The sequence below is a fragment of the Malus domestica genome, chromosome 11, assembly GCF_042453785.1.
Source record: "Malus domestica chromosome 11, GDT2T_hap1".
In the NCBI taxonomy this organism is placed as follows: domain Eukaryota; kingdom Viridiplantae; phylum Streptophyta; class Magnoliopsida; order Rosales; family Rosaceae; genus Malus; species Malus domestica.
This window is the reverse complement of record NC_091671.1, coordinates 19300713-19328245: the sequence shown is the minus strand read 5'-3', so window position 1 is coordinate 19328245 and position 27533 is coordinate 19300713. Positions and strand designations below refer to the sequence as shown.

The 27533-nt window shown below is 40.2% G+C and overlaps 1 protein-coding gene and 1 long non-coding RNA gene across 2 annotated transcripts; both read right to left on the bottom strand.

Annotated features, from left to right (window-relative positions):
- Positions 1 to 1264: 1264 nt before the first annotated feature.
- On the bottom strand, positions 1265 to 6754 carry LOC139189639 (uncharacterized). The gene is made up of 3 exons (XR_011573459.1): positions 6615 to 6754; positions 2139 to 2205; positions 1265 to 1315 (listed from the first exon to the last, which is right to left on the bottom strand). It is a non-coding gene; the product is annotated as an uncharacterized lncRNA (long non-coding RNA).
- A 203-nt stretch (positions 6755 to 6957) lies between these two features.
- LOC139189471 (uncharacterized) lies at positions 6958 to 7923 on the bottom strand. Its single transcript, XM_070808427.1, has 2 exons — positions 7755 to 7923; positions 6958 to 7658 (listed from the first exon to the last, which is right to left on the bottom strand). Exons 1-2 carry the CDS (start codon positions 7921 to 7923, stop codon positions 6958 to 6960), a joined length of 870 nt encoding a protein of 289 aa, XP_070664528.1.
- Between the last annotated feature and the right edge of the window lie 19610 nt (positions 7924 to 27533).

Genomic DNA, 27533 nt, shown 5'->3' with positions numbered 1-27533 from the left:
GAAAATAAAGAGCGGATGTGAAAGGAAAAAAAGTTGGGAAAATGCCAGAATATGTTTGGAAGAATTCCCTCCCTCTCTCCATTTTCATATTCTAGGATTGGTGAGCCAAATTCGTCAATAAGAGCATGTCACTTGTCGAGGTAGTTAAGGGGACACGTTGCCCTGGTCTTGTTGGCTTGAGCTAGGGGCTGCGTTGTGGTACGTGGTCCAATCCCTTTGCTCTCGTTGCCCTCTTTGCCGTGCATGATGGTGAGGCCAGCGGTGGCTGTGGATTTGCCTTTTTAATCATGCATGGGAATGAAATAACCATCAACCACACCACTAGGTAATGATGGCCAGCCTAGCAAGAATCTTGGTATATTGTTGCTTTGTTTCTATTTTTGCCAAGTAGTGTGCGATGAGGTCGATAGGTATTTTTCTGGATGTAATTTTTGTGTACAGATAAATTACAAATATCTTGAGAAAAACTCTGTCCCTTTCACGAAAATGTTGTGTACATAAAATTCCAAAACTCTATCTGACAGACTGTTTCCCAATCAAGAAATTGACTGCCATCTTTCGCCTTTTTGTTGCAGGGTGCACATTTCCCTTGCTAGCTAGTTTGAGTGTTAAGTATCTCATTTTCAAAAGGTAATTAAAGGCTTCAAAGATTTTTATTGCACATCAAAGGGATGAATTGATTGCGAAGTTTTATCCTAAAAATCTATGTTCTAAGTTAGAAGGCACGGAAAGTACAGAGCTAGCTATTGCCAAACTTTACTCAACAAAGTATTGTAGGTATATATGCAGGACATCCCCTAAGTACTATATACATGTGGTTCATTTTTGTTTGCTATTTATCTCTACCATTGTTTTTATGGTGTCTGGTTACAATATATTGGAATACGAATACTCCAAAATTAGTTTTTGTTCTAGCTGTATGGTTAGTTTTAAGGAAAAACTAATGAAAATGGTTTGCAAATTTTTAATTTTAATCAAAATGACAAAAAGTGAACAGTACCATGAGTGTTTTTGACACACCCCGATCCGGAGAATCAAGGCGTGCTGGCCGTCATGTGAGCGTGACGTAGCCAGAAGTGCGACACGGAAGCAAGATAACAAAAATAAGAAGGAATTTAAACCAGTCACTAGCAGTAATAACCTACTAGCATAATAGAGTGAGTTATAAAATAAACACACGAATTCAGAGCGTAGGTCTAAGTGCAGTCAAGTAGGACCATAAATAAAGTACAACACCCGCAGGTGAGTCCTACATGCAGTACGTCTGTCAGAATGCCGAAAAAGACCTCGAGAGCCACCAACTGCTAACTAGAACCTGGAGGGGCGCAAAACAAAGATGAGTGGGTCAGTAAAACCAAAGATTTTCCAAAACATTTCATTTAAAACATTTCTAACCCCTCTCTGTAAAACCTGTATACTTTCCCAGAAAATAGAATATAAACATATATATATACACATATCATCAAAACTCAGCCCGTCATCTATCAATATAACATCTCAGAAAGAATATGCCATGCCATGCCATGCCAAAATATAATAAGAATGCATCAATATAAATCAGGTGAAATAATAAATCAACTGGAGACCCTACAATGGTCCTATTCGGCTGATTCTATAGCTCAACATCCCACTCAGCCGGAGTCACCACGGTGACCTATACGGCCCAACTCTGCACGTCACTCGGAACTACATATGGTAGTCTGTACGATGAAAGGTGTATAGATACGCTCTAGTGCTTCTCTCATCAATCATCGGCGCGCATAACTAAGGTCACACACTAGTCGGAATCACATCTAGTGATCTATACGACTAGCATGTCGGAACCCTCACATGGTCTGTACGACATCCACCTACTTGGATCCAAGACGAGCGTGCGGTGTGGTGAATAACCATATAAGCACTAACACCTAGGCTGCAGGTTATGAGCTTCAATGCAATTCTCATAAATAAATCATCTGAATAAGGTAAAAACCCACCTGTGCGTCGATCGCGTCATTTCACATATATATGCATCAATTCTCAATTCAAATATCTCAACAATTGCATGCATGGCAATTTAAATCATATTTTCATATAAACACATTTTCTGGGAAAAACAGTAGTATATAGGTAATACGAAAACAAAACTGCCCACTTACTGGTAAGTCGATGGGTCGTAACCCCCGTGACGTCCCTGGATGCGCTCGTCCTCGGGATAGGTGTCACCTATATGTGAAACAACTATAAAAACGTTAATTTAAACACATAACCAACAATTCGAAATAACTTCTCATACGATGCTCAATTTGGGTATATGAATATACCACATCGACCTACTCGACGTCACGGACGTTGAGAAATTTTTAGATAAATTTTTAGAGGCCGCACACGCCCCCACACGCCGGGACAGGCACGGGGACACGCGCCCCCACGCGCATCATCCCTAACCTCGCTCGCCGGACTGAACTTTTCGGCGGCCGGTTTCCGACCAACTTTGAAACTTCTTGTTCTCCTTCGTTTCTCAACCATTTTCTTCGTATTTTATACCAAAATGAAGCCCCAAACATGTAGAATCACGATACACTACTTTTAAGTTCCAAAAACAACTAAATCTCACCGGAAAATTCCAAGCAAAACCGGCCAAAATCGAACCTAGTGATCCTGACGTCCAAAACCTTCAAACGAAGCACTACGAGCTTCCTTGGGACCTCACTAAGCTCATAATAAGCTTAGAATTCCCTGAAACACAACATTTCACGTGTGCATGAACAGTGACAAAAAATGAGGGGTTCGGGTTCATGTGATATCGAAGGTTCCACGTCCTAAAACTAGCACTAATCAACTCAGAACATCACAAGGATGAAGAATCTTACCTTGTTTGCTTCGATCCACTGAGTTTTGGATGGTTTTGGGTCTCGTCCGTACACTTCGAGAGTGAGAGAGAGAGAGAAAGCCGTGAGGGATGAGAGAGAGAGTGCTACGGGAAGGGAAAGAGAGCAGGGGGTTTAGATGGTTCAACATCCAATCCTTACCCTCCATCATCTAATTCCCTAACCAAAATTTTATAAAACTAAAATTTAAATCCAAAACTTATATAGAATTAATCTAGATAATGTCACACACACGTACCTTAGCCCCCGCTAAGGGCAAATCTGACATTTCACGTCCTTAATAAGAAAATCTCGGGATGGGCTGTGACAATCTCCCCTCCTTATAGAATTTCGTCCCCGAAATTCCCACAATCAAATAAACCGCTTAATACCCATAGAACAACCTTGGGTACATCTCTCTTATTCGATCTTCTGTCTCCCAGGTAACTTCTTCTATAGAATGGTTCCTCCACAACACCTTCACCAAACTCACCGTCTTGTTCCTTAGAACCTTATCCTTCCAATCCAAGATAGTGACTGGTTCCTCATCATATGTCAAATCCGGATTAATCTCTAGCGGTTGAGGAGGGATCACATGCGAAGGATCAGAAATATAATGTCGAAGCATAGAGACGTGGAACACATTATGGACCTTAGATAACTCCGGAGGCAACTCCAACCTGCAGACAACTTCACCAATTCTTTCAGTGATCTCATAAGGTCCAATGTATCTCGGACTTAGCTTTCCTCTTTTTCTAAATCGTACCACACCTCTCCAAGGTGACAATTTCAAAAATACCCAATCGCCCACATTATACACTCGATCAGTGGCATGTCGATCAGCTAAACTCTTCTGTCGATCCTGGGCTGCTTTCAGATTAAACTTAATCACCTGAATATTTTGAGTAGTCTCATCCACAATCTCAAGGCCTTCTAACACTCTTTCACCAACCTCAGACCAACACAATGGCGTACGACACGCCCTACCATAAAGTGCCTCAAATGGTGACATACCAATGCTCGAGTGAAAACTATTATTGTAGGCAAATTCCATCAAGTCCAGACGATCACCAAATTGTAACACTGAAGATCTTAGCATATCCTCCAACGTCTGGATCGTCTTCTCTGATTGCCCATCAGTTTGAGGATGATAAGCAGTACTATATAGCAAATTCGTACCAAGACCTTCCTGAAAAGCTACCCAAAATTTAGAAGTAAATCTTAGGTCTCGATAAAAAATAATATTCACTGGAACTCCATGATACTTCACAATCTTCGTAATGAACAACTTAGCCAATTTATTCAGATGATACTTCTCCCTCACTTGAATGAAATGCGCTAACTTGGTAAGTCGATCCACAATCACCCAAATACCATCGAATCCATTTCGGGTACGAGGAAGCTTATACACGAAATCCATGGTTATATTTTCCCATTTCCACTGGGGAACGGGAAGTGGCTGCATTCGCCCAAAAGGCTTCTTTCTTTCTGCTTTAACTTGTTGGCAAATAATACATCTACTCACATACTCAGCAATTTCCCTCTTCATACCCGGCCAATAATAAAATGGTCGAATGGTATGATACATCTTAGTTCCTCCTGGATGCATCGCATAAGCTGAACAATGCGCTTAATCCAAAATTTCCTTCTTTAATTCCTCATTATTCGGAACATACATTTTGTTCTCCTGCATAAGCATGCCATCTGATTCTCGAATCTTGAGGTCTTTCTTTTTCCCTTCATTTCTTAATTGAACCATTTCTTGAATTTCCTCATCCACCATCTGAGCTTCGAGTATACGATCCACCAAAACTGGCCTGACTTGAAAACTAGCAAGAAAAGCTTCGCTTCGATCTTCCAACTCCAACTTTACTCCAGTTGCCCTCAGTTCAGCAGAAAGAGGAATACGACAAGCATATAAAGCATTGAGTCTACCTTGAGGTTTCCTACTCAGTGCATCAGCCACCACATTAGCACGACCCGGATGATACTCAATAGTGCAGTCATAATCACTTAATAATTCCATCCATCTTCGTTGACGAAGATTAGGATCATGCTGAGTAAATAGATACTGAAGACTCTTGTGATCAGTGAAGATCTTACACTTCTCACCATATAGATAATGCCTCCAAATCTTCAAGGCAAAGACAATGGCTGCCAACTCAAGATCGTGAATAGGATAATTCCTTTCATGATTTTTCAACTGTCGAGAAGCATAAGCAATCACTCTATTATGCTGCATCAAAACACATCCCAAACCATTCAAGGAAGCATCACTGTAAATCTCAAAATTACCGCTATCATTAGGAAGTACCAATACCGGAGCATGAGTGAGGCAATATTTCAATTGCTGGAAACTCCGCTCACAATTCTCATCCCACTCAAATTTAACATCCTTCCTGGTCAACTTCGTTAACGGCAAAGCAATCATAGAAAAATCCTGAACAAACCGTCGGTAATAACTTGCTAAACCAAGAAAACTTCTTACCTCAGTGACGGTTCGAGGTTGCTCCCAGTTCTCCACTGTTGCTATCTTTTGAGGATCTACTTGAATTCCTTGAGCCGATACAACATGCCCCAAAAATGCCACTTCAGTCAACCAAAACTGACATTTACTGAACTTGGCATACAACTGATGTTCCCTCAATTTCTTTAATACCAAGTTAAGGTTCCGGATATGATCTGCTTTAGATTTAGAGTATACCAGAATATCATCAATAAAAACAATAACAAATTTATCAAGATATTGCTGGAATACCTCGTTCATCAACCTCATGAAAGCTGCAGGTGCATTGGTTAACCCAAATGGCATAACCAAAAATTCATAATGTCCGTAACGGGTTCGGAAAGCCGTCTTAGGTACATCTTCATCTTTAATCTTCAACTGATAATAACCAGATCTCAAATCAATCTTAGAGAATACACACGCACCTTTCAGCTGGTCAAACAAATCATCGATGCGAGGTAATCGATAACGGTTTTTAATCGTTACCCGGTTCAATTACCTATAATCAATACATAATCTCAGAGTTCCATCTTTCTTCCTTACAAATAATACCGGAGCTCCCCTAGGTGACGAACTAGGTTGAATGAAACCTTTATCAAGTAATTCTTGTAACTGAATTTTCAATTCTCTCAACTCAGCAGGAGCCATTCTATAAGGAGTTAGAGATATAGGGTCAGTACCTGGAAGCAAATCGATAGAGAATTCCACATCTCTGTCTGGCGGCAACCCCGGCAAATCATCAGGAAATACATCAGGATAATGTCTGACCACACCAACTTCTCCTATAGTGGTAGGAACAACATCATTTAACACCACATGTGCTAAATATCCCTGACAACCCTTCGATAATAATTTCCTTGCTCTTATGGCAGAGATAACACCATGTCTCACCCCACTTCTTTCACCCACAAAAGTAACCTCGGGTAGTCCAGGACGATAAAAAGTAACTGATTTCCCATAACAATCAATATGGGCACGATTATAATGCAACCAATCAGCCCCTAGAATTACATCAAAATCCCCAATATCTAACGGAATAAGATCAGCTGGCATAACTACGCCCTCTACCATCACTGGACACCCAAGATACACACTATCAACATAATATTTATCTCCTCTAGGCATGGCAAACTCTAAATCAAATCCTAGAGGTGAAGGGTGAGGTTGAGTCATTTGAGCAAACGTATGAGAAATCACAGAATGCGTAGCACCACAATCAATCAAAACCCTAGCAAAATGACCAAGAACATTTAACGTACCCATGATCAAGTCTGGATGGTTCTGAGCCTCTTGCAATGAGATGTGATTAACACGCCCCTGAGCTTGCTGTCGTCCACCACGACCTCTACTGCCTTGATTACCTCGCCCTTGGGGAGTACGTCCCTGGCCTGACTGACTAGGCTACCTAGATGATCCTGCACCACCAGTAGCAACTTCCCCCTGACGGGGCTGACCTCCCTGATGCCACTGAGATCCACCAGCTGGCATGGATGAATAAGAAGAATAACCCCCAAAGTCCTGAGAATACCCTGTCTGAGGATAAGGTTCCTGGGGATACTGATAAGGTCCGGAAGCATACGGAGCAGCATCCCCCTGGTAGTGTTAGGCACCACCACGACCCGACTGGCCATAATTGCCTAGTCCAAAGCTCTGCTGAATCGGCGCTGGAGGTGGCATAGTGGTCTGCTGCGGTTTCTGCTGACCCTGGGGACACTGAGAAGCCCGATGTCCCATTTGCCCACAAGTATAACAAGCACCACCACCTCCCCTGCACTCACCATGATGACGAAAATTACAACGACGGCACCACGGAGCTCCAGAACCACCAGCACCACCAGAATCCCTCTGCCTCTGAAATCTGGGTCCACTAGAAAATCTTCCACCACCTCTCCTCGGGCCAGTAATACTATATCCACCACTAGAAGAACTCGAACTCGCCCCACTCTTCTTAAAATTCTGAGTCTTGCGAGGTCCCGGAATAGAGATACCTTTACCTTTATCATCCTTCTTCTGACCATCATTCTTGTCCTCGTCATCCTCACTCTCACTGGGAAGATTATCAGAGTCCTCCATCCTAACCAAAATCTCGAAAAACTCATGATAATCGGCGCAGGGAAGTGCACTGGCAAAAGTCCGCCACTTTCTCTTAGTTCCCAACTTGAAACGTCGAAGCATCTCTCCCTGATTACCAGCTGTATCAGGGTCATAGCGAGACAAATCAGTAAACTTTCTGTAGTATTCATGAGCTGACATATTCCTCTGTTTCAACCGAGTAAATTCCTGTTTCTTGCGATCAATATACTCTAGATGGACAAATCTTTTCTTGAAATTATCTTTAAATACCTCCCAATCAGATGCCATTGTTGGGGACATAAACTGAGTCTGATTCCTCTACCAACCTGCCAGCTCTCGACCCAAAAACAAGGTAGTGGTCTCAACCCACCTATCAGCCGGAAAGTTCCCCTGACTTTGCATCACCTGAAATGTCTTTTCAATATGATCTAGCCATTTCTCTGCCCCTTCGTGACCCTCATCACCCATAAAACGATCTAATTTCAAGTTGTACATGGTCTCCAGGGGTGTCCTCTGAGGTGGGGGAGGAGGACGAATTACATTCTAAAAAACCTGAGCCATTGCTTCCCCCAACTGAGTGATATCCGGGAAATTAGGTTCAGGAGTACAGCGGGACTCCCTACGCTCTCTATGAGGTGGCATAATTCTGACAGAAAACAACAAAAGATCATTAAAGCATTAACGATTATACAGGACTGCAACCTAGGCTCTGATACCAAACTGACACACCCCGATCCGGAGAATCAAGGCGTGCTGGCCGTCACGTGAGCGTGACGTAGCCAGAAGTGCGACACGGAAGCAAGATAACAAAAATAAGAAGGAATTTAAACCAGTCACTAGCAGTAATAACCTACTAGCATAATAGAGTGAGTTATAAAATAAACACACGAATTCAGAGCGTAGGTCTAAGTGCAGTCAAGTAGGACCATAAATAAAGTACAACACCCGCAGGTGAGTCCTACATGCAGTACGTCTGTCAGAATGCCGAAAAAGACCTCGAGAGCCACCAACTGCTAACTAGAACCTGGAGGGGCGCAAAACAAAGATGAGTGGGTCAGTAAAACCAAAGATTTTCCAAAACATTTCATTTCAAAACAATTCTAACCCCTCTCCGTAAAACCTGTACACTTTCCCAGAAAATAGAATATAAACATATATATATACACATATCATCAAAACTTAGCCCTTCATCTATCAATATAACATCTCAGAAAGAATATGCCATGACATGCCAAAATATAATAAGAATGCATCAATATAAATCAGGTGAAATAATACATCAACCGGAAACCCTACAATGGTCCTGTTCGGCTAATTCTATAGCTCAACATCCCATTCAGCCGGAGTCACCACGGTGACCTATACGGCCCAACTCTGCACGTCACTCGGAACTACATATGGTAGTCTGTACGACGAAAGGTGTATAAATACGCTCTAGTGCTTCTCTCATCAATCATCGGCGTGCATAACTAAGGTTACCCACTAGTCGGAATCACATCTAGTGATCTATACGACTAGCATGTCGGAACCCTCACATGGTCTGTACGACATCCACCTACTTGGATCCAAGACGAGCGTGCGGTGTGGTGAATAACCATATAAGCACTAACACCTAGGCTGCAGGTTATGAGCTTCAATGCAATTCTCATAAATAAATCATCTGAATAAGGTAAAAACTCACCTGTGTGTCCATCGCGTCATTTCACATATATATGCATCAATTCTCAATTCAAATATCTCAACAATTGCATGCATGGCAATTTAAATCATATTTTCATATAAACGCATTTTCGGGGAAAAACAGTAGTATATAGGTAATACGAAAACAAAACTGCCCACTCACTGGTAAGTCGATGGGTCGTAACCCCCGTGACGTCCCTGGATGCGCTCGTCCTCGGGATAGGTGTCACCTATATGCGAAACAACTATAAAAACGATAATTTAAACACATAACCAACAATTCGAAATAACTTCTCATACGATGCTCAATTTGGGTATATGAATATACCACATCGACCTACTCGACGTCACAAACGTCGAGAAATTTTTAGATAAATTTTTGGAGGCCTCACGCGCATCATCCCTAAACTCGGCTCGCCGGACTGAACTTTCCGGCGGCCGGTTTCCGGCCAACTTTGAAACTCCTTGTTCTCCTTCATTTCTCAACCATTTTCTTCGTATTTTATACCAAAATGAAGCCCCAAACATGTAGAATCACGATACACTACTTTTAAGCTCCAAAAACAACTAAATCTCACCGGAAAATTCCAAGCAAAACCGGCCAAAGTCGAACCTAGTGATCTCGACGTCCAAAACCTTCAAACGAAGCACTCCGAGCTTCCTTGGGACCTCACTAAGCTCACAATAAGCTTAGAATTCCCTGAAACACAACATTTCATGTGTGCATGAACAGTGACCAAAAATGAGGGGTTCGGGTTCACGTGATATCGAAGGTTCCACGTCCTAAAACTAGCACTAATCAACTCAGAACATCACAAGGATGAAGAATCTTACCTTGTTTGCTTTGATCCACTGAGTTTTGGATGGTTTTGGGTCTCGTCCGTACACTTCGAGAGTGAGAGAGAGAGAGAAAGCCGTGAGGGAGGAGAGAGAGAGTGCTATGGGAAGGGAGAGAGAGCAAGGGGTTTAGATGGTCCAACATCCAATCCTCACCCTCCATCATCTAATTCCCTAACCAAAATTTTATAAAACTAAAATTTAAATCCAAAAATTATATAGAATTAATCCAAATAATGTCACACACACGTGCCTTAGCCCCCGTTAAGGGCAAATCCGACATTTCACGTCCTTGATAAGAAAATCTCGGGACGGGCTGTGACAGTTTCGTTAAGACTCCCTTAGTTTTATGATCATCAATGATTTTTTTTTTTGGGTCAAAGCATCAAGGATTTTTTTTTAATTGTCTTTAATTTGTTACCATAGAAGAAAATTCAACCTTAACCTAACCCCTCGCCGCTTAGGCTAAACCAAAATTCAAATTAAAGGTAGCTATCACAGTACCAATGTAGTAGATAATAGTAATGCTAGGCATACTATATATTTATACTACATTTTAATATGAAAAATGTAAAATATTCGATCACTATAGAAGATAACAGTATGGCAGGCAAATTTCATATTTATACCGTATTTTAATACCACAATGCACAATGAGTTATTTGATATATTCGATCACTATAGAAGATAACAGTAATGGTAGAGACATACTAAATATTTATACTGCATTTTAATACCACATAATGTTATCTTCTAAAACAGGCTACAACACATTATCAGCATGCTCCTACCACTACGCTTAGAAATCTGTCGTGGAAGCTTTCTGCATCAAACCAGCCCACCAATATCATCATGTAATAAAGTTCTTCCAAAACAACAGTTTTTATCTCAGTATTTTTGCAGCCTTGATAGCATGAACATTCACCATAATGCATATGACCCAACTTTATGTTTTTTTAATTTTAGATTATACATAAATTGTGTATGCATTATATCCATAATTGTTAAATTATATGAATTTGATATTTGCCATAAATTGCATCCTATATCTCCTCATGCATTAAATTAAATTATATGAATATTTATTGAATTAATATTGAAAAAAAATTATAAAGGATTTTATTTAGGGTTTCGTTAAAACCCATCCATGTAGATGGGCCACCCCCGTATTTCCCACGAGCTGAGAACCCAATCGTGGAGCCACGAGTCCAGGCCAAAAACCTAGACCTAACTCCCAGACGGTGTCGCCCAACTTGAAACCGTCGACCAGCATAGCCTGCAGCCATGCGCAACCACCTCTGGCTACTTCTTCGATGACCTGAAGCCATCCCCGATGAAGTTTTTGCTTGAAATTCAATTTTTTTTCTTTGAAATTACAATCGAAAAATTTTAGGGTTTCACAACGTTGAGAGTTTTTGACTTTCTGTTCAATTTTATGGGTTGTCGTTGAACCCACAGTCTTCGCTGTGATTTTTGCACCACGACACGACTGCCTGAAGCGGTGGCACCAATCTCCCTCTCTGGCGAATTCACCCAGCTCACGTTGGGGTGTCTGGATCAAAGAAAACCCAAGCCCACTTGAGCTTAGCCTGTTTCTCGAAAAGTATCAGCCCTTTGGGCTTTGACACTCTCATCGGCCCGCATCACAGAGCCTAATTGGGCCTCTGTTGGACTCAACTCGCAACACCAACCCATGTTTTTGGTGTCCCTCGTGTCCCCACTGCAGTGGAACCCAGCCTACACGGCTGTTGTGCACCCTGTGCGCTGTGACACACCAGATCTCAGCTTCGCTAGTACATCCGTACCTACCGCACCTGATCAACGCCCTGTTTAGGCCTATACTTTGGGCCCAACCTTCTTGCAGCCCATTTTCTGCCTTGGGCCTACAACCCAAATTTATTTTAAGGACTTGATCAGCCCGTGCCTAACCCCCAACCCAGTTTTGGACAATTTGCTCAGCCCACATGTGGGGTGTGGCCCATGTTTTTTGGACCTCGAGCTTAATTGTTTATTTTTTTTTAGAAAATTTTGGGTTTTATAATTTTTCACCCACACTTTAAGTTTGGCCCGAAGTCCAAAAAATTAATTCAATTATAATTATAGACCTAAAGTTCTATTTGCATATTTTCTTGTTGCATATATATATATATATATATATATATATATATATTTGTGTTTGTCTGCAGGAACATATGAACCTGAAGTTTATAACTATTTTGAAACCTAAAGTTTCTAGAAATATGCCTTGTTTGAAAACCTGAAGCTTTCCTTAAAAACATTACCCATGAAAACCAGAAGCTTCATGTGAATTTAAACCAATACATGTCTATTAGTACCTGAATCTTCTACTCATATGTGAATGGATTGATTTTTTCTCCATTACACTAACAACGTCTTTTCTATCTATTTTGTGATAGGAACATGTCGAATTTGAACAAACTCGACTTCACCATTTTGGAGGTTTCTAGAAGAAACTACCTCAAGTGGGTCCAAGATGTAAAACACCACCTCACTGCAAAGAACTTGTGTCCCGCCATTGAAGATGAGACGAACAACCCAGTTGGCGAAATTGAGAAAGTGATTGCCAGGATCTTCATCCGAAGACATATCCATGATGCATTGCAAACCAAGTACGTTGCTGAGGAGGATCCATGAGCACTATGGGTCGCTTTGGCTGATCATTTTGATCACCAAAATGACATCTTCTTGCCTGAAGCAAGACATGACTGGTAACATTTACACTTCCAAGACTTTAAGTCTGTGAATGAATATAATTGTGAAGTTTGTCTAATCCGATCACTTCTCAAGTTTTGTAATGAGACCTTGACCGAATAGGATCTCTTGGAGAATACCTATTTGACCTTCTCTGCTACTAATATTGTCTTGCAACAATAATATAGAGATCAGAAGTTCACTAAGTTCTCAGATTTGATCTCTGTTTTACTTCTTGCTGAAAAGCAGAATCAGTTGTTGATGATGAATCATCAAGCTCGACTTACTAGGATAACTGTTATGCCTGAAGCACACTATAGCACAAACACGCGTCCATAACGTTAAAATAGACATGGTAAGGGCGGCCAGAAGCCACCCCGTCAATTTCAATAAAGCCAAGGCTCACTTAAAGGAGAAAATCGAGCCTAGAAGTGCCCTAACCTCGCTCGCAAAGCCCCAAACTTCAAGAATAAGGGCAAAGCATTTGAAACCATGGATGTGGATAAGTGATATCGCTGTGGTTCAAAAGACCATTGGTCCCGTGTTTGCCAAGCTCCCCAGAAGGTTGTAGCTGAATATCATTCTTGTAGTAAGAAGTTTGAATCAAACTTTGTGCAAGTAGATGAACCGTAGAGTACCAAGATGGAGGTTTATGACTTTTGTTTGTACCATACTTGAACCAACCCTGAAACTACTAAGCACCGGTCAACATTATACCGCCAAGGAGCCACAAGAGTCTCCTTCCAACCAAAAGGCCAATCACAACGTGACACCTGTTAACATCAGAGGCCAATCATAACGCGACACGTGTCGACATCATAGACCAATCACAGCACGACACGTGTTAATGTCAGAATGAAACTAGAAACTCTCTTCTATAAATAGAGATCATTCTCTCACAATATTTCCTAAAATGTCATTTGTACTAAATCATTCACTAGTACTCACTAAAGGAGAGCTTGAACCTATGTACTTGTGTAAACCATTCACAATTATTGAGAACTCCTCTACTTCGTGGACATAGCCAATCTAGGTGAATCACGTACATATTGTGTTTGCTTCCATGTCCCTATCCATTTACTTACTTATCCACACTAGTGACCGGAGCAATCTAGCGAATGTCACAAACTTAACATTTTCTGTTGTACCAAAGTCCTCGCTGATTTTGTGCATCAACATTTGGCACCGTCTGTGGGAACGACACTTATTCCCACTCTCTTCAGCTTTACCAAGCTGGTTTCCACCATTCGTACACTCTCTTTTGACCAAGAATCCCTCTCCAACATGGGGAGCGAACGAAGCCACAGTACACAGAATGACACCCCTCTTGCACCTAGTGTGAAGCAACGAAAGAAGGTTGCTCTTCAAGCTAAAATCGATGAGCTAGAAGCTCAGAACAACAAGATAGCAATGAAGAATGAGGTCCTCCAGGAGTAGTATGGGAAACTCTTTGAGACGCTTCACGAAACTAGGCGTACTTAAACACGCGAGCTCGTTACGCATGTGGACATCAACCATCATATGGGTGCCCCCCAACATAGAGGGTTACCTCCCTTTGACATGGGTATCCCTGATAAGGAGCGAGCTAATCATCAAAACATTGATCAACATGAGACTTCTCTCAACCCAGATGCTTGGACCTGAAGTAGAAGAAGTAGAGGAAGACACCTCCCTGCAGAAGGGTTGGAAGGATCGAAAGCCGTTTATCGTGACTGTCGAGACTTCCTAAAGCAATGTCGAGAGAATCCCCTCCATATATGCTCGAAGATCAATGACCCAAGGGTTTCTGAAAGACTCGGTCCCTTTCCACGACCCAGGCCAGCTGCCAATCTAGGGAAGGAATGACAGGTCCCAGAGGAACATAAAGGTACGGGGGACTCTGAGGTATTCCGACAGACTCGCCCTAGAAGTCAGTACGACGAGTCGAAGAAAAAACCACATGCCCTTGCTCAAACTTTCCTACTTCCAAGAGGTGATGGAGACTTACGAAAGAAAATTCCAGTGATACATGACTCCACTCAGGACCCCCTTGTCCTACAGCTCCTTGAGGAAGTAAACAAGTTGAAGGCCGAACGTCAGGCCGAGATACCTGACTGGAACCAACCCAGGCCTGGCCCTCTCACAAGAAGGATCTTTAACACCCCCTTCAAGTGAAGACAAAACAAAAGCTTAGTTTACAACTCTATACTCGAAAAGAGGACCTTAATCTCTCTGAGTCCACCATGGCATATCAAATGCAAACCGACGAAGAGTGATGTCTTCTTTTCCCTTCCACCCTCTCTAGCGGAGCTCTAAACTGGTATTACCGTCTTCCACCTAAGACAGTAAACTCATTTGAGGAATTGAGGAAACTGTTTGTCTCTCAACACATCTACCAGACCGATCACTTGCATTCTGCAGATGACTTGTATACTATTCGCCAGAAGCCGGACAAGTCACTACGAGAGTATGCCGGTTGCTTCAGCCATGAGTATTCTCGCTGCGCTAAGGCAAATGACAAGATCGCCCTCAAGGCCTTCACTATAGGCTTACGTGATTGTTTCTTCAAGTACATGATCAATGCCAACATTTGGAAGACTTACTCTGAGGTGATGACACAGGTTTATAACCACGCCTCTGCCAAAACAAGGACATACCAAGGGAACCCCCATATGGTTAACCCCTATCAACAAATGGGAAGTGGAAGTCAAGTTCTACCAAGTGAGGAGATATTGGTCATTCAGACATCCATTGCATCATCTCCTGCCTCATTTAGCTACTCCCTAAGTCGCCAAACGTATCTGTCTCTTGGTAAGAGGAAGGATTTTTACTCTCAACAAGCCCATTACAACAAGAGGGATAAAAGTTCATATCAAGACAACAAGGGGTGAACGTACCGTCGACTATTATGACTATGGGGCCAAGCCTCACTCTTTCAAAGTGGAGGACTAGGTACTGAAGGAAATGCTATTACAAGAAGGCATACACATTACAAATGTTTTGACTCTCAACCGTTTGAGATCTTTTGTCACACAAGTCATTCGGTAAATATTTAAAGAAGAGGGAATTCAGACAACTTCTTCTGAGTCTTTTGCATTCCTAGCACTGGAACACTTGGTCTATGCTGACCTACCCTTGTACTCCAACTCAGAGCTTCAACATGCGTACGTTGACACAAAGTATGTGATGCTAAGTGTTACAACCAACATGGTTCACATATCAAAAGCATGGATCCCTTTATGTATAGCAAAACATTCATAAGCATCACTCATATCAATCAACATAAACATTATACATTCCAACACATTCATACATAAACATCATACATTCCAACACATTCATACATAAGCATCATGCATTCCAACACATTCATACATAAACATCATGCATTCCAACATATCCATACATAAGCTAACTGTGCTTCGAAAGGGTTCAACATACTTTATGTCTTCGACACTTGCTACAATGTGCCTCGACACCTTGCCCTTATTTTCACCAACATGTGATGAAATGTGAAAAAGGAACCCATCTTCATGCCACCAACCAGGTGATGAAATGTACAACCCATACTCTAATATCATTTGGCAACTTGCCACTCATGCCACCAACTAGGTGAAGAAGGAACTCATCTTCATGCCACCAACCAGGTGATGAAATGTACAACCTATAATCTAATATCATTTGGCAACTTGCCACTCATGCCACCAACCAGGTGAAGAAGGAACTCATCTTCGTGCCACCAACTAGGTGTGGAAATGTACAACCCATACTCTTTTTCATGCCACTAACCAGGTGATGAAATGTACAACCCGTACTCTAATATCATTTGGCAACTTGCCATTCATGCCACCAACCAGGTGAAGAAGGAACTCATCCTCGTGCCACCAACCAGGTGATGAAATGTGATGAAAGGTGATGAAGGGTCATGCCACCCCTATGGAAGATTAGAATTTTCGACATAAACTATTTTTCTAGTTGAAATTTAGACATTGGGGCTGAATTCCACCAAGTGGTCGAACACCCCCTTGTGTTTTTGGTTTAATTTTGAACAATTTTCCTTTTATGTTTGGATTATTTGTTGGTGATTTATTTTTGGATAATAAGTTTTTAATTCATTACCATCCTTGAATACTTAAAATTATTTCAATGGATATTTGTTTTTAGAACTTTTATTCATGTGATCGATTGAAATTAATTTTCATTCTAGGTATGACTAGTGGGGAAGTTAGTTGTCTGGCAGATAGTGCAACCATGCACACCGTTTTTCATGAAGCATCTATTTCATTAACGTCGTACCTAAGAATGCACCTCTGACAATCCTTTCAGGCCCATCCAACCTGATCGAAGGATACGGTAAGGCACGTATAATGTTGTCCAATGGTATAATTTTGAACATTGATGACGCACTTTATTCTTCGTGTTTCAGAAGAACGTTGTTGAGTTTCAAGGACATTAGAAACAATAATTACCATGTTGAAATCTATATAGAAAATGGAGTTGAATTTATGTGTATAACTTCCTACGAATATGGCCAGAAGCGTATTCTAAAGAAGATGGAGCGTATCCCAAGTGGTTACGACCATACGCCCCATAGAAAGCCACTATATGGCCTACCCTACCTCTGCGACCATGCACGAAATTACACTTTGGCATGATCGTTGGGACACCTTAGATGAATAGCGATGCGCCGTATCCTCAAATCATCATATGACATCCACTAACCCAAAGTTTAGGTTCGATTCAAGGAATCGCATGTCAAACCTGTTTTATGGGAAAGCTTATTATTAAGCCTTCTTATGACAAGCCTCATTTGAATCCTTCTATTTTTCTACAAAGGATTCAGGGGGACATTTGTGGACCGATTCACCTTCTATGTTGACCATTTAGATATTTTATGGTTTTGGTTGACGCTTCCACACGTTAGTCACATATGTGCTTGTTGTCCACAAGGAATGTTGCATTCTCCAAACTATTGGCTCAGGTTATCAAGCTCAGGGCTCACCACCCTAATTATCTGATCAAATCTACTTGATTGGATAATGATGGAGAATTCATATATAAAACTTTTGATAACTATTGCATGTCAGTTGGGGGTAAAGTTGAACATCATGTGCCCCATGTTCACACCTAGAACAGCCTGGCAGAGGCATTCATTAAGTGCTTACAAATGATTGCTCAATCATTGGTCATACGTACCAAGCTCTTGATCGCTTCTTGGGGCTATAGGATTTTGTACATAGCCATGTTGGTTCGCCTGAGGCCTGCTGTAACCTAACCATATAGTGCCCTTCATTTGGTTACCAGATATGAACCCGACATATCACATCTATGCGTTTTTTTTTTTGTGCGGTCTATATGCCAATTTTGCCTTCTTTACGTACAAAAATGGGGCCTCAACGATAGATGAAAATCTATGTCAGATATGATTCTCTTTCGATCATTTGTTACTTAGAACCTTTGATAGGCAATCTGTTTACCACTCGTTTCGCAGATTGTCACTTCTATGAAACAGTCTTCCCGTCGCTAGAGGGAGATAAAAATGTCAACGTTCCTGAAGAACGGCTGAATTATCGTGGACGACTCATACTTTCTCTCATTTAGATCCCCTCACCGTTCAGTTTGAAACTGAAGTACAATGCATATTAGATCTTCAGAGCATGCTAGATGCTATCACGGATCTAGCGTGAGTGACAAGATCACATATTCTAACTGCAAATATGCCTACAAAGATGGATGTACCAAATGAATGACGAACTTCCCTCCTGGAGGCCCGGGACGCCACTTTGGCTGATCCACGTACATTAGCGGCTAGCTAATCATCTACCCTTACACATAAGCATGGTAGACCTCTTGGTTCAAAAGATTCACACCCCAAAAAAAGGAAACCCACAACACAGGCCCCTGAAGAGCCTACTATGAACACGACTATCGCCTACTCATTCTATCCAACTCATGAGGAAATTCTAGATTATGGAAGCGTCCTTAAAGAGACGAATTCACCTCCCGAGAATCGTGAGATTTCGGTCTATTATGCTAGCTTAGATGATGTTTGATGTAGAAATGAGATGATCGTCGATGATGCATTAACATATGCAATAGCTACTGAGATCATGTTAAGCGATGACATTGAACAATGTTCTGTTGATAAATGTCGATGTAGAACCGATTAGTTAAATTGGAAACAAGTAATCCAAGTTGAACTTGATTTTCTTGCCAAACGTAATGTGTTTGGACCTGTAGCTCATACTCCTCCATATGTGAAGCCTATTAGTTACAAGTGAGTTTCCGTTCAGAAGCGTAATGAAGATAACAAAATTGTTCATTACAAAGCTCGTCTTGTTGCACAAGGCTTCTCACAATGCCCCAGGATTAACTATGAGGAAACTTATTCAACTATTATTGATGTGATTACTTTTCTCTACCTTATCAGTTTGGTAGTTTCCGAAAAACAAAGTATGGAGCTGATAGACGTAGTAACTGCGTATCTCTATGGGGATTTTAATATGGAAATTTATATGAAAGTTCCTGAAGGACTTACATTGACTGGATCAAATATTTACAAACCTCGAAACACGCTCTCAATTTGGCTGAGGCATTTACTCTATGGTTTGAAGTAATCTGGAAAAATTTATTATAACCGTCTGAGTGAGTATTTGACTAGTCAGGGATATGTGAACAACGAACTATGCCCTTGTGTGTTCATTAAGAAGTCTCATTTTGGTTTTGCGATAGTTGCAGCATATGTCGATGACATGAACCTTATCGGAACTCTTGAAGAGCTCGCGAGAACTGCCGAGCACCTGAATTGGAATTTGAGATGAAAAATCTAGAAAGGACTCGATACTGTCTCGATCTCGAGATAGAGCACCATTCGGATGAAATCTTAGTACATTAATCGAATTAGACGCAAAAGGTGTTGGGCTGCTTTAAGAAGGATAAAGTGAAGCCTTTGAGTACTTTTATGGTCATTTGATCGCTAGATGCAAAACGAGATCCCTTCTGTCCGAATGAGGGTGATGAAGAGATTTTGGAGCCTGAAGTTCCTTATCTAAGTGCGATAGGCGCTTTATTGTACTTAGCTCAATACACCAGACCTGACATCTCTTTCGCTATTAATCTTTTGGTAAGATACAGCAATACACCAACATGCAGACACCGGACTCGTGTTAAAGACATGTTCCGCTACCTTAAGGGTATTACGGATCTAGGCTTGTTCTATCCCTATAGATCCTCGAGTGATGCCGCACCCTTTTATCTCCAATCGATTCTCGCCTTGTTGGTTATGCTGACACAAGATACTTATCTGATCTGCACAAGGCACGCTCTCAACTAAAAAGACCTTAGTTGCCATTTCGACTAAACATGTTGAAATTCTCGCCATACATGAAGCAACTTAGAGTAGTTGTGGGCCATATTCGAAGCTCCTGTGATCTTTACCCGGTTGTTGATATCCCAACAACAAGCTATGAAGACAACACAACAGGCATCGAACAACTCAAGAAAGGTTACATCAAAGGAGACAACACTAAGCACATTGTGCCGAAGTTCTTCTTCTTACATCAATAACAAAAGCATCAGAAGATTGAAGTCACGCAAATCTGTCCACAAGACAATCTAGCTGACATCTTTCCCAAATCACTACCGAAGACGACATTTCAGAAGCTTGTTTATGGAATTGGTATGCGTAAACTTTTTGAGTTGTAACATTACTAGTTCTCTTTGGAATTATGTCAAACTTAAGGGGAGTATCCTGAAGTATACTTGCTTGATCTTAATATACTATTTTTCCCTACGGTTACGAGCATTTTTCCCACCGGGTTTTTGCTACCTAACTAGGTTTTAACGAGGCACCCACTTTGGGTTGATCATATCCCTGATGACATCCCGTAGACGTTTCATTTGACTTTGCATTACTCAATTTTTCCTTAAACTATGGGTTTTGTCCCTACTCGGGTTTTTACCATAGCCATGGGGTTTTTTTGTGAGACTTAATTCCTTATGCAAGTTCCTACATTATTGAGAATAGCGTGTTCTCAGAATCAGTGCCGACGAGTCGACTTTCTCAACCTTTACATAATGGTGAATCTACTTGAGTATTTACACACTTAAGGGGGAGTGTTGTAAACTTCTAGTTTAAGTGTGAATGTGTATATCCTAGATTATATTTTATTCTAGTTATTCTTTCCTATATGGACTAGTATTCCTTGGAAGAGAATGATTTCTTCTCTCTCTTATTACTATAAATAAATGCGCTGCGTAGGGGGAATAACAGCATCATCTACACACATTCCTCTACACAACCCTACAAATACATCTCTCTCTATATTTTCTCCCTGTGCCGCCGGCTCCCTTTCCCTATCAAATAAAATAGGCTACAACAAACTAATAATTATTGTTAGCATTTTTTCACTTACATATTTTTTGTAATTATATCGTTTTCCAATCTAAACAATATTTTGAGTAATTAATATAGAGAGTAGTTATATTAACACCTCCAAATCACATTGTGTCCTCTTTTTATGCATTTCTCTCATGTTTTCATAAATGAAGCGTGCATGTTGATCTAATGGAAGTGACTAACAACTCTTTAATATATTCTCAATTCTATAGAAAAATACATCATGGTAATGATACATAAACCCATTTTCAACTTCTGATAAAAAAAATAAAAAAAAAGCCCATTTTCAACTGGTTCCCATTTTCATTCTTTAATTTTGTGGTTCTTTCAACCAGTTTATATATATACCTCGGAATCTCTTGAGTTAGTGTGCCGTGCCCTTTGAAAACAAATATCACGTTATTAAGAGCAACTCCACCCTTGGAGCTCTCCCCCTGGTAATCCACTATTGAATCCACCCAGTGAACAGTAATTGCCCTTAATAAACAGTAATTGCCATTTGTATCTCCACCCTTGGAACCCTTCCCCCTGGCAATTAGTAATAAAATATTAATATTTTTTTTCTCACCCAATCCATAAAATATTATTATTTTTTCCTAATTTTGACCGGTCCTCTCTCTCTCTCTTTCTCTCACAGCAGCAGCCATGGAACACCGAGGAGGAAGGAGGATGAGGAGGGGAAAGAGGACGAGGAGGGGAAGGAGGACGAAGAGGAAGGAGGAAGGAGGACCGATCCTCTCTCTCTCTCTCTCTCTCTCTCTCACAGCAGCAGCCATGGAACACCGAGGAGGAAGGAGGACGAGGAGGAAGGAGGAAGGAGGACGCAGAGAACACCGAGCGCATGCACCGATGCAGCACATCAGCCATACGTCACACAGCCCTCAGGCTCTCGGGCTGGCAATCCCCGCTGAGCCTGTCGCTCGGGCCTTTCTCCTCGCGTGTCCCCCGAGCAACCAGCAACGCTGAAGCCCCATCCCACGGCCGTCGGGCCCTTTCTCCTTGCCTGTCCCCTGAGCAACCAGCAACGCTGGAGTTGCTCTAAGGACCTGTACATATATTATGTTATTAAGGAAAAGTGTCACATGTGAGACATAGATGTGAGACACTAATCAATAATGCGATTGCATGTATAATTAAATGTCAGATTATCTTAAAACTGGTTTATCAGGGTGAATCACTAGTTATAGTGGATAAACTTACATGGTTTTTACCATGGAAAACAATTTTATATATACAGTAATGTTATGAAGATTAAATTTGTAGACAAAATTTGTAAATTAAATAATATGTCATAAATACGAAATGATCACATTTATCAATATTTATGTAATAATTCAATTATTAAACATTAAATTTATAAAATTTTGTCCATAAATTTTTTTTTCTAACATTACTCATGTATATTATGATTCTCTTCATGGGCACAAGTCCACATCTGTAAATTATGTGGTGGCCGACACACGACATTGAGAATGAATGCCCTCACAAAGTTTAGGAAACGTCACATATATATGCTCAGAAACCCAGAAACTGAAAGTATTTAATTCATCCACCATGTATTCTACAGATGAAAGCCTAAAATGATGCAAACACAGCAAAAATGTTGTTGCAAACAAACTGTTCAACAATGGGGTGGGGAACCATGACGTACGATGTGTACGAACAAATCTTGTAAAATCTTGTGGAGCTATGGTTACTTGGGTATATAATCTCATCCGAGAAGCTTTGGCATTGGGCCGGGCCATGATATAATATAGAAAAATTGACCCAAATGGGTTATTTTCATAATCCTGGGACCAAAATATGATTTTTTGGGATATGCACAAAACATGCACACGACATGCCAAAACAATATGACATAAATAGGATTTTCTTAAAACTTGAAATGACCAAATCATCCTTCCATATAAATGGATTATTTCGTCCAACCCAGTCAGTACTTACTGCGTCATTGTCTGAAAACCATGATCTTAAGCTCAAAGAACCCCTTACCTGAATGGCGTGACTTGTTTTCCAACCAACGCCAAGATTTGAAATCCTTGTCCAATTTTCTAACCCATTTTCCAGCATTTACTCCTTGTCCGAAAAAAAATCCCTCTCGCCCTACCCCCATACCGAAGAACCCTAACTCCCAAAAGCTCGACTCAAATCTTGTCCAATTTTGCGATGACGTCAACTTTCCAATCTTTTCTATAAGTTTCACGGCCAAGACGAGTTTGGTATCTATCGATTCAAACAATTGTAATGGCAAAAAAAAAGTATGTTTTGAATTGAATTTTCGTTATTTGAACTTAGGTTTTCCCAATTAGGGATTTTAAGGTTTTGGGTGCAATTGATTGTTTTGTATAGTTAATTTGGGGGAAAATTAACAGATTAGGCTTTAGGGTTGTGTAATTGCATGTATTTTGAAGTTAATTTTCTTCATGGTTTGTTTGATCTTCATTTGTGCATACTGTGTATATATTTTGTGCATGTGCTTTTAATATTGCTGGAAATTAATTGATTGAATTTGGTTATGAATTGGTACATATTTTATGCATGTGTAGATGTTGGGCATACTTGCTTGAATTTGGTTCATGAATTGGTTGAATTTGAGCATATAATATACATATACTATGCATATTCTGTGTGCATGATTATGTTACTAATTTGATGTGTGTATAAAACCTTATGTTTGCCATTGTTGGATTCAAAGGCTCTGTTGAAAATCTTGCAAGTCAAAAGTCAAATCATCTCCTTGGTTGGAACTTGTGTGTCTGCTGGACGAGGTATTTCTTGCTTTTATCTCATATCTATCATACACCTAGAGGTGTGTGTAATATAAGAGATCGATTTTCAAAGTATCAGCTTAAGAAATTCGAGGATTCTTGTTTTGTACATTTGGTTGATATGGACCGCATTGACTGACATGGATCGATGATTCCATATCCTTCCTGTTTAGGGACGATGTCAGCGACTTTCATGAGCCGCAAATTTTGTTTGATCAACGGACTAAATTTGGAGAATTCCCCCCATCCCCAAACAGAAGGAAGATGAATGTCGTATTAGAGAGACATATTCTAGGGCAAAGAATAAGATAACCTAGAAACAATTGGAGGACCAATTAAACGGGTGCCAAAATGAAGACAATTTGTGCAAGTTAGGCCTGTTGTACTTCGTCCACTTTGTTGTTTTGGGGAATGAGGATGACTTATCCATCGACTACCATCGGCTTGAGTCGGTAGACAATGAAAAAAAATAAGACCTATCCCTGGGGTTCAACATCTTTCCAATTGTTAATGCTAACCATGACCACTGCTGCTTTGACTTGGTACAACATTATAAAAGAAAAAAAAAAGTAGAGAAATCAGGGGCTGGGATCCAAGATTCCTATAAAACCTAAATGGGTTTCTGTATGTATTCTAGGTAATTTCATTTTTTTTTTGTTATAAGTTTAACGTGTTTTTACATTCGTTTCCACTGGAAGTTATTTACATTATCACTTTCAATTTAGCAGATTTGGTTGTTTGATACTTTACCATACCTAAAGACAAAAAACAACTCGACAGTGAGGATGAACCCTGAGTTATTGACCCGGATTTGTCGTTGGAACCTCAATATAAATTCGTTGCACGAGAAGTTGAAGAGAAGTGTATTGCTTAACAAACGATATGTGTTCTTTTCATATGATCCCATAGCAAGTTCTTCCAATTTTAATAAACTTACTGCATTAAAAAAAAAAAGATTATACCAACTATTGGAAATGTGCCCTGAAGCCAATCATATGGTGATACTTTAACGGACATTTCACAAGTTAAACTAATCTAGTTTAATATAAAGGGCAAAGATTATTGTTTAAAGCCGTCTCATATAAATGTTATATGCTTAAACGATAAGTCCAAGGAATATGTAATTGGGAGAATGTGATCTAAAGAAGTTACATTCATGAGACCATTCTCTTTCGTATACATATTCTAAACATTCCTGATCATAGGATTGCCAATTGGGCATTGACAATCCATTAAGATCAGTACGTGCTATGTCTTCTCTTAGAGAGAGTGACTGGTCTCGAGTCATTGGTGTGACTGACACCAAGACAAGCATGTAGGTGCTCAATAGAGTATGAGTCCACTGAACGCGATCAACAAGGAGTTCTCATACTCATGTCACATGAAATTTCATGGTTGGGATAATGCAAAGTAGTCCTTTGACCTGAGGCATCATAGTTGTCTTATGGTTAGGTTCTTGATCCTTGACTATGTCAAAGTCACTCCATCAAAGAGTGTCCACGTCATAGTTGGGGTTAAGCCACTTAGCCATGGAGCAAGTGAATGCACAACAAAGGATCTTTAACCTTCAAAATGTTTGAGGGAAAATACTCTATGATATAATTAAGAATCTCTGGCCAGAGTATAAATGAGATTTAGGAATTCGTTCCAAATCACATTCAAGGTAATCATATAAGTAAGAGAATCACATTGGATAGTAAACATGAATAAACTATCAAATCAAACAATGTGTCAAGAGTATTGTATTAGAGAAAGACTGTATTGCATTGTAATCCCAAACTGAATAGGTTCTCCACCTTTATAGATTAGCTTGGGTAGCCATGACATACTGCTAGGTGTCACTCATGGTTTGTGGAAGCCCTAAAGGTGTATAATCACTAAAGGGATAATTGAAAAGTAAGTTTCAATTCACAATCGATTTGAAGAGTTCTAATCGCCCACTACCTCGCTAAAAGGAACCTAATGGATCGTACACCGTGTAAGGTAAAGATTGAAGAAATAATGGAGATGAGTAAGGATAGTTAAATGGTTTAATTAGTTATGGCTAGGATTAATTAATATGTTAATTAATCAGATGAATAAGTTCATTTTAGACCTCGGGTTAGTTTTGGGCCTCAAGGTCCAATGGGCTTCGAATGTCAAGTCTAATAACTCAAGTTGTATGACAACTTGAAAACACAAAGGGCATGAAAGCCCAATGAACCCACATGGCCGGCCATAGACAGTGTGAGGGAGAATTGGTTTTAATTTCAGTTATGCCACTCAATGTAAGTGGCTATAGAAAGGAAATTACAACCTATTCCCTCATGGGGGTTTTCTAGAGAGAAAAGAGAAAAACACAAAAAACTCTCTCTTCTCTTAAGAGCCCAGCCACCTTAGGAAGAATAGACTAGAATCCATATCTTCCTAGGTCACTCATCTCTTCCTCAATGCTCTCCTTGGTGTGGAAACTTAGAGGTTCCCTTTCTTGGGAACTTGAAGAATCCATTCCTTCATCCATATCTAAGAAGTCATGGAGCCAAAAAGCAAAGTTCCTCCATCCACATCCATGGAGCCAAGGAGCAAGGAGACGAAGGAAAGAAGCCCCTCACATGGGTGAATATCCTTTGCTAAGCAAAGAGGTGCTTCAAAGGTATAAAAGTTTCTCAACTCTTTTATTTAAGATTTGAGTTGAGTCTTGGTTCACCACAACTACTAGGCCTTGAATTTCATGGGTAAAGTTTTATTTTTGAGTGCATACAAGCATGATTCCGCCTTTAATTGTTAATTGTATGCATAGATGTTGCTCAAATGAACTTGTTTTCACAAATTATTCCTTGAACCCTTATCAGAGCCTAGGTCTAGTTTTTGGTGAATCCTTTTGGGTTTTGTATTTTTATAGTTTATGATTTGAATGTTGTAATTGTTACAAGCTTTATTCTTGCTTCTTTGAATGTTAATTTTGTTAGCAAATTTGCCATCTCAAAAATTGTAGATGTAGTTCATTTAAGCATGAATTTTGGAGCTAAAATTTGGTGCCATGTTTATGAGGAAATTCGGCCAAATCCAAGGGATGGATTTTTGGATTGTTGTTTGTCTTGTTAAAAGTGTTTTAAAGTGACATTAGGAACCCTAGGATATTAACCCTCCATTGAGTAGTGAAAATTTGAGTTTTATTGAGTGAAAACATTCATGGAGCTCTTTTGGGTTTTCATGGATGTTCTTCAATGTTCTTGCTTTGTTCTTGTTGTTCATACCAAGAACCTAAAGGTTTGTTGTTTTGATTCAAAAAAGGTGCTTGGTTGTTTATTTGTTTTTGTTGGTGATAGATGTATGATTTTTCAAACAACACCCATACTTTTTTACTATTCACACCAAACCAATCACTTACAATTTTCAATCACCTTTTAAACACACAATTCAACTCACACACACCATCACTACTCACCATGACCGGCCACCCCTATAATGGGGGTACTATTGAGGTTTTATGCAATTACATAAAGTTTTGATACTTTTGTGTATTTGCAATTTGACCCAAAAGTTTACGTTTTTACGTAAAGGCCCAAAATCACTAAGGGACAAATTGTTTTGCTCATTTAATGAAGTTTTTCTATTTGTTGAATTTTTTTTGGGTTCTAGTTGTAATTACATGAAGTAGTGGACTTTTGTGTTTTTACAAAGTGACCTAAAAAAGTTTGTATTTTGCAATATAGCCCATAAGTTGAGGTTATTGCATTTTGGCCCAAATT